The sequence below is a fragment of the Trichomonas vaginalis genome, chromosome I, assembly GCF_026262505.1.
Source record: "Trichomonas vaginalis G3 chromosome I, whole genome shotgun sequence".
In the NCBI taxonomy this organism is placed as follows: Eukaryota; Parabasalia; order Trichomonadida; family Trichomonadidae; genus Trichomonas; species Trichomonas vaginalis.
The window spans coordinates 8,131,238-8,144,672 of NC_067203.1; the positions used below are offsets into that span (position 1 = coordinate 8,131,238).

General features: G+C 30.4%; 4 protein-coding genes across 4 annotated transcripts, besides 3 other annotated features; 2 read left to right on the top strand and 2 right to left on the bottom strand.

Annotated features, from left to right (window-relative positions):
- Positions 1 to 810: 810 nt before the first annotated feature.
- TVAGG3_0950580 (Spt20 family) lies at positions 811 to 1,713 on the bottom strand (the record flags this gene model as incomplete). The annotated part of the gene is made up of 1 exon (XM_001313598.1): positions 825 to 1,694. One exon carries the CDS (start codon positions 1,692 to 1,694, stop codon positions 825 to 827), a length of 870 nt encoding a protein of 289 aa, XP_001313599.1.
- A 55-nt stretch (positions 1,714 to 1,768) lies between these two features.
- On the top strand, positions 1,769 to 4,051 carry TVAGG3_0950590 (microtubule severing; the record flags this gene model as incomplete). Its single annotated transcript, XM_001313599.1, has 1 exon — positions 1,774 to 3,882. One exon carries the CDS (start codon positions 1,774 to 1,776, stop codon positions 3,880 to 3,882), a length of 2,109 nt encoding a protein of 702 aa, XP_001313600.1.
- Positions 4,052 to 4,212: 161 nt separating this feature from the next.
- Positions 4,213 to 5,911, bottom strand: TVAGG3_0950600 (protein kinase protein; the record flags this gene model as incomplete). Its single annotated transcript, XM_001313600.1, has 1 exon — positions 4,562 to 5,899. The coding sequence occupies one exon, from the start codon at positions 5,897 to 5,899 to the stop codon at positions 4,562 to 4,564; it is 1,338 nt and encodes a 445-aa protein (XP_001313601.1).
- A 908-nt stretch (positions 5,912 to 6,819) lies between these two features.
- Positions 6,820 to 7,399: a mobile genetic element.
- Positions 7,400 to 8,936: 1,537 nt separating this feature from the next.
- Positions 8,937 to 9,123: a mobile genetic element.
- Positions 9,124 to 11,803: 2,680 nt separating this feature from the next.
- On the top strand, positions 11,804 to 13,381 carry TVAGG3_0950640 (integrase core domain containing protein family; the record flags this gene model as incomplete). The annotated part of the gene is made up of 1 exon (XM_051253238.1): positions 11,804 to 13,381. One exon carries the CDS (start codon positions 11,804 to 11,806, stop codon positions 13,379 to 13,381), a length of 1,578 nt encoding a protein of 525 aa, XP_051078812.1.
- Positions 11,804 to 13,435: part of a mobile genetic element that runs on past the window's edge.

The window sequence follows — 13,435 nt, forward strand, 5'->3', positions numbered from 1 at the left end:
CTCGATTTTTGAATTTTCTTCTTTCCAAATTTCTTTTTTCCAAATTAGAAGTTTAATTCAAATTTTCAATAGTTTATATATTTTCTCAAACCGTCTCAGATTTTCTCACTTTTTAGGGATTTTCTCTCAAAATATACAAAAATAGTAATATCAATACATGTGTCTAATATATTTTAAAACCATCGTGACAAAATTCAAAAACGAAGAGTTCTTCTCTCCAAATTTTTTTCAAAATCAAAAAAATGAGATAAAAAAGTACGTTTGGAAAATTCATTTTTAGCATTTTAGTAATTTTCTCACTTTTCTTCCAAATTGACATCCTTAATTTAGTCATAAAATTATGCGATCTAGATGCTTTTTTATATTACAATTTTCAATAACGAAACATGTCATTGATTTTTATCGATTGTTCATTCATAAATGAGTAGAAATGGACAAATAATGTATTAATTTCAAATATAAGTTAATAAGATTTGTTCGTAATAAAATTTGCCATAATCTATTGATTCAATTTGATATTGAGCTTAGACAATTATAAAACATATAATAATTATACATAATAAAATATTTATGATAACTTGAAATGCAAATATACAAGCAAATATTTCAAATTCATTCATTTCACATAAAATAAACTTCTGAATATCAAAACATTAATAATATTACTATTATTTTATCATGGTATGATCATTCCACATCATTACAAAGTTAAATTCAATGTTTATCAAAATTATTAATTTCGATTCTTTGAATTCCTTCATAATTATAATAAAATAAATGGTTTGTATTATGATAAAAGATATATTTATTTAAAAAACAAAAAATTACTGAACAATTTTAGATAATTGTTCAAGAAGTGCTTTTGCAGAAGCATCTGGATCTTCTTCTGCTTTTGCTTCCTTTGGCTTATCAACATTTTTCAAGAAGATCGATGGATGATGTTCTTGAACGTATTGCTTTGGAGTTTCTTCTGCGTTGATTGTTTTCCATCTTAAAGCATCACTTGAGGCGATACGAGACACTTTAGATATTTGTATATCTGAATCAAATGAAATCAATGGGTATTTGACTAATAAAAATTCTGATTCGCATTCTGGACCTAATGCAGCTATATCTGAAGGTGCAACAGAAAGTAATGTTCTCATAACATTGCCGTTATTCCTTCGTTGATCGTCTATTTCGCATATTAAACCACCATCGTACCAAACTAAGTTTAATTTTCTTAATTCTTCAAACATTCTTGGCGGCAAGTATCCACGTGATATGAAATCTAAAATATGGGCTCCTTCGTCTTCAAAACTCTCAGTTACATCGATACCTGGGTTGGTTGTGAAAAATGAGAAAGTTTTTGGACGAAGAATGAGATGTAATGATACACTAAATGTAGAATATGCATTTTCAGGAAGGACATCGAAGTTTGTTGATGATTTTCCGAAAACTTTTGATTGGAAAAGAGATCTGTGTCTAATTTTATCACAAATTTCCGATCTAAGTTGTGAAAGAGTTGATTTTGGTGTATCGTTAATAAAATATTTAATATTCGCATAGTATTGATCTAATAATGTTGCATCTGAGCCATTTAGAGCGGGAGGAAGGTCACCATTTACTTTCATTTCAGTTGTAGTTTCAAATGTCTGTACTCCATCATCTAACATATTAGTAGGAGCTGCAAAAGTTACTCGACTTCCTTCCATATATAATTTTTTTTTCAACTATAAAAAAAATTTAATTGTTTTTAATTCAAATTTATTAGAAGAGCAAAAAGTGACAACAATGTCTATAAAGGATCCACATATTGAATACGAAATTAATACAGCAGCGCTTCAACTTTTGAAATCAACTGAGCCTGAAATTGCTAATAAATTTGAAGCAGCTGCTTTTCCTTCAGAACAAGCGAGAGAAAATGCGGAAATGACGTTAGACGGCGTTGGAAGCGACTATATTATCAATTTGCTGAAGAAGAAAGCTCCACTAACAACATTTCCATCAATTATTTATAATTCGTTGAAATTCAAAACCGAAAATACTCAAAATTACGCAAAAGATGCAGAAATTTATATCAAAAGACTGAAAGAATTAAAAATTACAGCAAGGATACTTGGACATACACGCTCAATTCGAAGTATGAGCACTGATCCAACTGGACAAATCTTGATCAGTGGTTCACAAGATACAAACATCAAAGCATGGCATGTTCCATCACTTTCTTTGATGAAATCGTTCAAAGGACATGATGAACCAGTCTTACAAACAGAAATTTCTCCAGATAGGCGATTAGTTGCAAGTATTGCAGAAGATTCTACTCTTAGATTATGGAGTTTAGAAACTGGTGCAGCAATATACATGTATTATATGCCAGATGCAAAACAAATTAATGAAATTTCATTTTCACCACTCAATGACTTAATAGCTCTCGGATCTGAAAACGGAATTATGCGAATTCTTAAAATAACCGACTTACCGAAAGAAATTTCTAATCAAGATAAGTTATTTGATCAATTTCTTGATTTAGTTCAAATTCCCGACGTTTTTCCACAAACAGAAGACTTCATTGAATTTTCCAACTACAATCCCATGGACTACATCAAGAGTTCCCTTGAAATTGTTCTCGAGAAAAACTACAAATCTCCAATTACAGCAATTTCCTTCTCCCACGGAGGCTATTTGGTGGCCTCCTCCCTCGAGAATGGCGAGATCTTCATAACGTCCGTAGACAATGAGCACCAATGGCGCTTCAAAGCCCATGAAGCCGGTGCAAACGGTTTAATTTGGTTCAAAAACTCTCCGTTTACACTTTTAACTTGGTCACAGAAGGGCGGAGAGATCAAGCTATGGAATCTCAATGATACTATCGAGCCATTGGTCAGTTACTCCGTTGGCGGAATTCCAAGAAGATTACATTTCGCCGAAGTCCAAGTTTCATGTGACGAAACGTTCTTATTTGCAATCACGGCCAATACCTCCTATGCATGGTGTATCTCAGATCCTCGTCCTATCTATACTTTTGACGCATCAAAAGAAAATTTCGTTTCCATTTCCCCACATCCCATTGTTCCTACGATCATTGCATTTGTTTCCCGTGCATCTGTATTCGTATGCGATCTAACACAGCCAGAGCCACTGAACAAACTTGAAATTCCATACGATGCACCACGAAATCAGTTCGTTGCATGGCATCCCAGCGGATTAAAGTTGTTCAGTGGTGATACTGGTGGCGGCATCGATGTTTTCATCGTTGCAAAGAACCCAGAATGCCACCAATTCCAAGAATATTTCCCAACAGATTTCACAGCATCGGAATGGGTACCAGAAGTCGGCCAAATAGAAGACACAACACGTAAACCAACACATTTGTCACCAACAAATGTATTAATTGACGGTACAAAAGCTGTAATTAATGACAAATACGCTCCGGTAGAACTAGAATCGCTCAAAGCTCACGCAGTTATACCATCACACGTTATACATAGCCGTGCAATGGAAAGATCGTGGGCAATGGGCAATCCAGAGCTTAAAATCGACAGTTACCACAAAAGTCGTGGTCCAAATTTACGCTGCAAGACTGTCAAACAGAAAAATCCAAATTCTCTTTTAAGGTCAGCATCGCAGAACTTGAAGCAAGCAATACAAGCAGCCGTTGCAGCTGTTAACCCTCCTCCACCACCTCCACCTGAAAAGGACGATTCTTCTTCATCGGATTCAGATGATGAACCAACATTCCACAGAGGAAGAGGAAGGCCAAGGGGATCGAAATCAAGAGGAGGAAGAGGAAGGGGAAGACCGTCGAAATCAACCTTGCTCAGAGATGATGTCTCTTATACATCTAGTTCTAAAAATAGAGATCCTTCGTCAGAAGAAGCTGTTTCTACAGATACAGAATAAAATTTTATGTTATATTTTTTTTACTAATAAAAATCTCTTTTTTATTATTATTAATCTCTTATATGGTGATACTCTCTCTTTTATATCCTCACCTTTCTGACACTCTTCTGAGAACTGAGGCTAAAACGCTTTGCAGATAAGAATGTTAAATAGTTGCAAATATATAATTCATTAGCTTGAAGGACAAGCAAGGACCTTCAAGAAGTCCAGCGCCATAAGCACATTTGACATTTTTGTGTCAGAAATGTGAACTTTTATGGAAGCTGGTATATTCAAGCCTACCAGATTTGCCAAATTTTGAAGGGAAAAAACCGAAATTATAGGAGGCAGATTTTTTTATAGGAACAAACGACATACTTTACAACAATTAAGAATACACAATCTAATAGCAAGTTTGTACTTACTACACACATATTAATCCTAATCCTATATTATTAATCAAGACAAGAAAATTAGGAATAAGGAAACAATAGCGCTATAACTTCTTTCGCATTTATTATTTTCTCATGACATTACTAATATTTATACGACTGTTTGGAAACAATAACTATTATGGTTCATTCTTCATCGAATTTACAAAAATATTTAATAAATTTTAGATGTTTTGTTATTATTTTTTAAAAATTATAGTTTCATAAGGATAAAAACGAATTTTATTGGTTTTAATTATTAAAAATAATTATTCATTTTTTAGATGCTCATTGATAAGTTCAGCAGCACCTTTGTTGATGAAATTTGCTAGCATATATGGAGTATGACCACGTTTTGAAGTAAGATTAGCCTTTGCACCGTGATCAAAGAGAATCTTGATAATTCCCGTCAATCCTTGAGAAGCAGCATAGAATATAGCTGTTTCTCCAGCATTATCCAAAATATTGACATCAGCGCCATGGCCAAGAAGCTTTTCTACGATGATAGGATTATTATTTTCAGAAGCATACATAAGAGGTGTTTTCCCTGCTGCATCCTTTGAGTTTACATCAATGCCATCTTTAATCAGTTGGTCAATCTTCGCAACGAAGCCTTTCTTCACAGCAATATGCAAAAATGTCATTTCAGACTTTTCATGTCTGATTTTAATATCAAGACCATTATCAACAAGAAGTTTCCAAAGCTTTTCATCGTGGTCTTCAATCGCAAGAATGGCATTTTCAAAAAAGTGTGTAATTTTGAAGCCGTATTGATTTAATATGATTGCAATATCAGTCTTTCTTGAGGTTATTGCATAATCCATTATTTCATCCTTGTTTTCTATTGAAAATTCACTTTCCAAAATAAATTTAATATAAATTGGAATATCTTGTGTAATAATACTTTTAAGCAATCTTTCATCTAATGTAGTCAATGATTTTATGTAGTTAATTGTGAATTCAATGTTTCCGGGGATGATTTCATACATATTGCGATTGAAATCGATTTCAACATCATTATTGTTAGAAATCCATTCGTAAATTTCATTTCTATTCCATGTAATCGCTGTCGATGCATATTGGGCAGCTGAAAATCCTGATTGTGTCAAAATTTGAATTATTTCAAGAGAACCGCCTCTAATTGCAGCTGCCATTGTTGATTTGTCTGGCTGACAACCTTCTGATAATAAGTATTTGAACATTTTAACAGCGCCGGCTTCTGCAGCTAAATGTAGATAAGAAACAGACGTATAGCGATAATGAACTTCTGCTTCTGCTATATTTGTAGTAGATGATTGCTCAACAAGGAAACCAATGTTGTCTTCATTAAAATATCTTGAGATTTTAATATTTTCTTCATTCAGGCCGGAAAATGGTAATTCAATGTTATGTTTCTTCGTAAATTCATCAAACAACGTGAGTTTAACTGCACTCATACTATTACATATTCTAAAAATTTGATGTTCGATAAAATCTTTGTATTTTTCGTAGAATCTGTCTAAAGTTGCTAAAGTTTCTGCGAAATTATTGGGACATATCTTGCATATGATTGCTTGTATCTCAATAAGATCATTTATTTCAGCTAAAGTTGCTTCCGAAACAGGCATTTTTTATGATTTTTTTTTATTTTGGTATTTTATTTTTGTGGACGTTTATCAATTTTGGTATTTTTTTATAATGACTTAATACTTTGGGGAATTATTGTGCATGCTCAAGTTATCCAATAATATGTTTCAAGAGTTAAATTTCTGGTATTTTTTTTATTAAAAATTGTGATTGCTGCATTAGAGATTGTTAAATATTTTTTTCTCATACACAAATAGATGAGGTGTTATTTTATTGAGATATTGAAAATAAAAAATCAATGCGATGATAGTAGTAGTATATGACGGGTTTTGTGACTTTTTTTGTTACATCTATATATAGACGATACATTAAAATATATTTATTTATAAATCATTTAAAAAATTAACATTAATTTTAAAATAATTTATTTTTTCATCTTTTATAAAAGAAGCTATATATAGATGATGTCAGATATTCCGCGATTAATTAAACATTGTTTAAATCCTGAATGGGTTAAACTTCAATTTAAAAATGAAGATTGTGAATTATTAAATGAGTATGAAAGCCAAAATAAGCTAATGAGGTATAAATATAATGATAAAGAATATTTAATTTCATGGAATCAATGGAGTCATAATCAAAGACCTCATAAACGAGAAGAAGAAATTGAAAATAATGAAATGGAAATCATTGATGACATTAAAGAGGATGGAATTCCTAAATTTTGTAGAAAAACCTTTAGAACTAAGTTAGGAGCATATAAACGTAGAGTATTAAATCCTGAATACATAAAACATTTATTTAAAAAGGAAGACTGTGAATTATTAAACGCTAATGAATATGAAAATGCTAAATCAAAACTGAGATATAAATATATTGGAAGTGATGAAAGGTGTAAAGATAAAGATAAAGTTTATTCAGTTTCATATAATAACTGGCACACGTTAGGGATAAGAAAACATTTAGGAGATTATGGGAAATGTTCTGAATTCTTTAAATCTAGTATATACGAGAGAGTAAAAGAAATTAGAAATAATTATTTTCATGAATGAAAAATAAACTTTAAAAATTCATGTCTTACATTTTTGAATGATTTATTTTTATTTTTAATGAAATGAGCGTCAAAACTAACAATGTTAAAAATTTAGGATTCACAAACGAGGAAATAAAGGATATATTAGAGGAGGCGGGTTATGAGGTTGATAAATATTATTTAAGAAATTGTAAAAAATTCGCGGAGTTTTTAAATGAATTTGATTATGATGGAAAAATGAATAAAGATGATGTTATAAATTTCTTATATCCCACATCTAAAGAAGAAAAACCTAAAGAACCTGATGTTTTCCCTGAATATTATGAAGAACGAATTAAAGATGATGAATATGATGAAATTGAAAGACTGGAAAAAATAAGAGATGAAATAGATGAAAAAATTAAGGAATTAAGAGAAGTTGAAAAATATAATGAAAATGAAGTAGAGGGTTTAATGAATATCCCAGCTTCAGAATCAGAAGTTCAGAAATCTCATGAAGAAAGATATAAAAATTATGTCTCAGAATCAACACAAAATTTATTAGATGGTGAAATAGACGAAACACTTTCAGAAGAAGGTACTAAATTTATTCGTAAACATAAGCTTCAGTTTATTGACGATGGAGATTATCCATGTATATTACTTTCACCTCCTCTTGATTCTGAAAAATTCAAAAAAGCACTGAAAAATGTAACATATGCAACAAATACGATTAAGAAAGAAGACCATGATATTTACACAAATTATTATTTAAATAAATGTACAGGTGTTGATAAAGTTTTTGATTTGTTAGATAAAATATCAAAAGAAACAATTGGTACATATAAAATTTTATGCGATTGTGGTTTCATTATTGAAGATACCAATAATGTTTCATATGAAAGAACAGCACCGAAGGAAGACGAAGTGGAAAGGTCTATACCATTCGTTATTAAGAACATAAAAGATATGAAAACTTATAAACATTATATTTATTCATTTATTTCAGAAAAAATGGAAGCAACTCATAAAACATCTTCTCATCATTTTATAGCTATTCATACATTCCTTTTCAAAGTTGTGAAATTAAATAAGACAGGAATTAGATTTAATGTATCAGGGTACGCATTCTTGAGTAAATTAAAATGTATTCGTCACGTCGCAGATGATAAAAATTTATGTGTTCTTAATTCATTTTATGGGCTTTAAAAAATAAACTTTATTTTTATTTTTTTAATTTTTATTCTTACATAAATGAATAAAAATGGAACAGCTAAAATGAATGATAATCAAATAAGAGCCGAAGGTAGAAGGTTATTTAAACGCTTCTATAACATTCCTGATGGTGTTAATCCTAAAACTCGTAGAAGCTATTTAAATGAAGCAATAGATGCATATGAAGGGTTTGACATTTCATCAGAAAGTGAGAGATTAGCGAGAATGTTAAATGTTAATATTGATTTCTATTATTGTGATCCTCAACCAGAAGACGTGGACATAAATAAGGTAGACTTTCCATTAGTGGAATCAATAATGATAGATCCAGAATTTGAAACAGTAAATATTTTATTAACACAGAGTCCATGTGGAAAACTTCACGCTGACAGAATAACAGACGTTGAAGCACTCACCGGCTATAAAGTTTGTCCATATTGTAAAGAAGAAGTTTATTCTATCCGTGATGATCCAGAAAGGAAAAACCAAAGAAGATTTTTAAAGCATTGTGAGAAATGTAAAGAAAATAATGGAAGATTAATTCAAGACGTTCAGTTGCAAAAGACACAGCAACCATATGCACCACATATTACGAAACAGAAGATATATCAGTGGTTATTAGCTCATAATTTGCAGGAATATTATCAACCGACAAGATATTATATTACTTTTGACTTCGAAACATTAGAGACTAAAGAAGAATTACAACTTTCTGAGTGTGCAACTTTGAATGCTTACTTAAAACCATTCATGGTATCATCAACGGTTAAATTAAACGATAAAACATATACGAGGAATTTTTGCTTAACTTCGAGTGATTCTTTTATTTCTGATTGGATTGAGTTTTTATTTTCAACCTGTTCATTAGTTGTTGAATCAAATATGAGTCAATACAATGAATTAATGAAGCCGCAAACGGACTCTTTGAGTCCTGAAGGTCTTTCAGACCAAACGGCAGGGACTTTGTCTCATACATTAAATGAAAAACAGAAGGAAGCATTTAAAGAACTTCTAGATGAGGAATTTAATAAAGTGAATATCATAGGTTTTAATTCGGGGAAGTTTGATTTAAATTTAATTCTTCGTGATTTAAACACTGCAAAATGGAAAATAAAATCAATGCTGGGTTCATCTTCACAATTTAAGCAAATCATTGTAAAGAAAACAAACGTTCCATATGAATTGAGATTTATTGACATCAGAAATTATATAGCGGGTGGGACATTAGACCAATTCACTCAAGATTTCGGAAACAATAAATCACGTGTTAAATCCTTTTTCCCTTATCAATTCATCACGTGGGAAAATTACGAAGAAGAATTATATAAAGTGGAACCATTCACTCAAGATTCATTTTATTCAGCATTAACCCAAGAAACTATATCAGATAGTGATTATCAAATATATCTCAATGATGCTAAAAATTTTGAGAATAGATTAGAATATTTTATTCATTATTGCAATAAAGATGTTGAAATTATGATTGACCCAATTGATAAAATTATTGAAGAAACATTTGTTTATAAAATTGATATGCTTCATAATCTTTCTTTATCATCGAATGCATCAATGATTCGTTACGCGTTAGCATATAAAGACTTTAATCCTAATGAAAAATATCCTGAGGAAGCGATAGAATCAAGTTTTGAATTAACGAAAAAGTATTGGAAATATAAAATTGAATCATATAAGAAACAAGATGAAAAAGCAGAAAGGGATACTAAAAACAATGTTTCAATGGATGACTATCAATACTATCACGATTTAATCCTTTCATCTAAATGCAAAATGTGTGGTAAAGCGTTTACATATGCAAATAAACCAACATTGGATAGAATCGATAATGAAAAACCACATACCAAAGAAAATTGTCAGTTAATGTGTTGTTATTGCAATGTCGTGAAATCAAATAAAGATGAAGATGTTCAACGTTTAAGAATCAATTTAAGAAATTACGCATTAAAAAATAATTTACCAATGACTTTAGATTCAGTTGAAGCTTATCACATTCTCCGTAATGGAATTACTGGTGGTTTATCAAATGTTCAACATAGAGTAAATCTTAAAGGAATCACACACATTAATAAACTTTCATATAATCCAGAAACTAAAACTGTATCAAATGAGGACACCACCAACATTATGACTCATTTCGTTGGTGTTGATTTTAATTCATTATATCCTTCATCATTTTCATCTAATCCTCATGATTTCATTCAATATACTGACCATAAAATGTATATGCCGGGAAGATTGAATGGTGTTATCATTTGTGATACAGCAACAAAGAAAGCAAAAGCACTGGGAATAATTAAGAAGAAAAATACTTTATTCGTGGCTGAAGTAAAGGGTCACATTGATGAAAAATACATTAATGATTACATAAACTTTTTACCGATAATAAGAAACTTAGATATTATCACAGATGAAAAAACAATTGGTAGTTTTATGTATAATTACATGAAATCAAACAATTTACCAGTTGACCAGAAACAAAGAAAATTAACTCAGCTAGCATCAACATACAACCAATATCAACCATTTTCTTCTTATTATCTTTGGTATCTAATCGACAGATTTCATTTTATCATCGATGATATTCAATCAATTTTAACATTTACTAAAAACACTTGTTTTAATGAATTTGCGAATGAATTTATGAACGAAAGACAAAAGGCTGAATTAGAAGGAAATAAAGGAAAAAGTTTATTTTGCAAGATTTCGCTTAATGGATCATATGGTTACGATGCAATGAATACACAAAATTACACAAAGACTAAAATAATGAATGCACAGAAGGCACGCGTTGCATGTATGTCAAATAAGTTTAAAAACATAAGAGAAATAGGAGAGGATACGTATCAAGTGATGCTCAAAGATAGATTTTATAGATGTGAAACATGTTTACAAGAGGCATTCTTCACTTTAGATAATGCTAAATACTGGTATTTGGTTTTCATTTATGATTTTATGTATAAATGCATGAATCTTAATCGTTTTCATTTCATTGAAGGTGATACTGATTCATCTTATTGGGCAATCGCTGGCGATCCAAGTCTTCCTAACACTCAAGCATTTCAGGCGATTGTAACCGATAAACAATTTTATGATAAAAACATTTTCAAATTCGCACCATTTGATTTCTTCTGTTTTGATGAGAAATTTAAGCCTAAATTAAAGAATAAAGCTGAAGAAAAAGCACATGAGAAGAAGTTATTGGGTTTAGCAATTGAGAAACAAGGTGATAACATGGTTGCTTTATGCCCCAAGTGTTATACATCATTCAACGGTTCAATTGATGGAAGTGATTTTAAAAAGATTGCGCAAAAAATGAAAGGAGTTAGTTTACGACAAAATAAACAATTAACACCTAAAAATTATTTGGATATAATAAATGATAAAGTGATATTTGATGGTCAGAATATTAATTTACAACTTAAAAACGGGTCAATGACTCGCTTAACAATCGGTAAGACTGCATTAACAGGAGCACACACTAAGGCTGTATGTTGTGAAAATGGGTGTTGTATGCCATTTATTTAATACAATTTAAAAACGTAGGGGTTGAGTCATGAATTTAAAATTTTATTTTTAATAAAATGCCGCAGAAGAGACAAAAGGAACCGTTAATGATGTGATTCAATATGTAAATAATGGTTTTGATACTATGATTCAAAGAGGTGGGCACCCTTAAAACATTTATTTTATTTTTATATAAATGGATAACGTAGATTTAGAAATTTTAATTGATGATTTAGTATTTCATCAAAATTTTCTTAATTATTACGATTTAAAAGCATATCTCCAAAAATATGATAACACTATAACGGGTGATGATATGGAATATTATTATCGGTATTATAAAAATGAAATTTTGAAATATCATGATAAAATAATTTCTAAAATTAAAGACAAAATTAAAAATAATGAATATACAAAGGGAAAAACTAAATCACAACTTAAACAATTGAAAGATTTCAAAAATAAAGTATTAACAGAAGAAGATATTGATGAATTATATAATTTATATAATCCTGAGCCGCAAAAGCCAAAGGAACAAAAACAAAAGAAGAAAAAGCCGAAAACAACACCAAAAGAGAAAGTAGCAAATGTTCAACAGCTAAAGGTGCAAAACGCCCAGGTCCTTCAGACCATAAATGATGCACAAGCTTTAATTTATGATTCATTAGTTAAACCATATTCAGCCCGACTTTTAAATGAAGATCAACTTTTGGAATTCATCCTTCAACATATACTCGAAGCGGGAAAGTATATCAAACCTTTATATACAGCATATTTAAAACAAATGAATAGAATACATCCAGAATTAATGAAAGGGGGAATGAAATCCAAAATCAAAGCAGATAAAATTAAACCACTTGCAATACCAAAACCTCCAACAGTAGTACCACCTCCTCCTTCAGTTAATCCTTCATCATTCACTTTATTATATCCATTTCAAACATTAAAGAAGCAAAAAGATTTTAAAAAGGATTTCAAGATATTAAATAAACCAATTGACCCAAAAATTCAACCATTAAAGGAAAAATTTAGTCGACCTTCATTTGCTCCATATCCATATTCATACGAAATCGATCATCTGGAATATTCAAAAGGAAAAGTTACTTATTTATTTGCCATTAACATTAACACTAGATATTTATATTGCATTCCAGTGAAAGGGAAAACAGAACAGGAAACAAGAAGAGCTATTCAATACTTACTAGATCATGAAAGAGTAGATAATATCAGGGGTGATGGTGATAAAGGATTTCAGGCAGCTATGGCTCATTATTTCCCACAAATTAATTTTTACTTTTCATCCTCTCCATATACGTTTCATAATAAAATAGTTGATGCGGTAATGAGAACTCTTAGAGATGCGTTAGGGGTTAATGGTCAGATATACTGGGATGGAAATCATGACTCCATCATACAGCAGTTAGTATATTATTACAATAATACATGGCATAGAACTATAAACATGAAACCAGTGGAAATGAAAAATGATATTTCAAAAGAATGGGAATATATTAGAAAGCAAATGGAAAGGTTAAATGATGTTAAACGTGAACAAATTAATTTGGGGCTCATGAATTTTAAACAAGGGGATAAAGTTTTGATTCATCTCGATTATGGAAAAACTGATAAATCAATGACAAAAAGAAGACGAAGATTTGATACAATAGCTGAATTTGTTAGATATATTAACGGTAATGTATTAGTTGAGGTTAACAATAAATTAATAGAAATTCCGATTTATTTTATTACTCCATTATATTTAAATAATATTTAATTTTTTATTTCGTAAGAAACGAGTGACAACAAAGCAGTCAAGAGTCCTGATTTA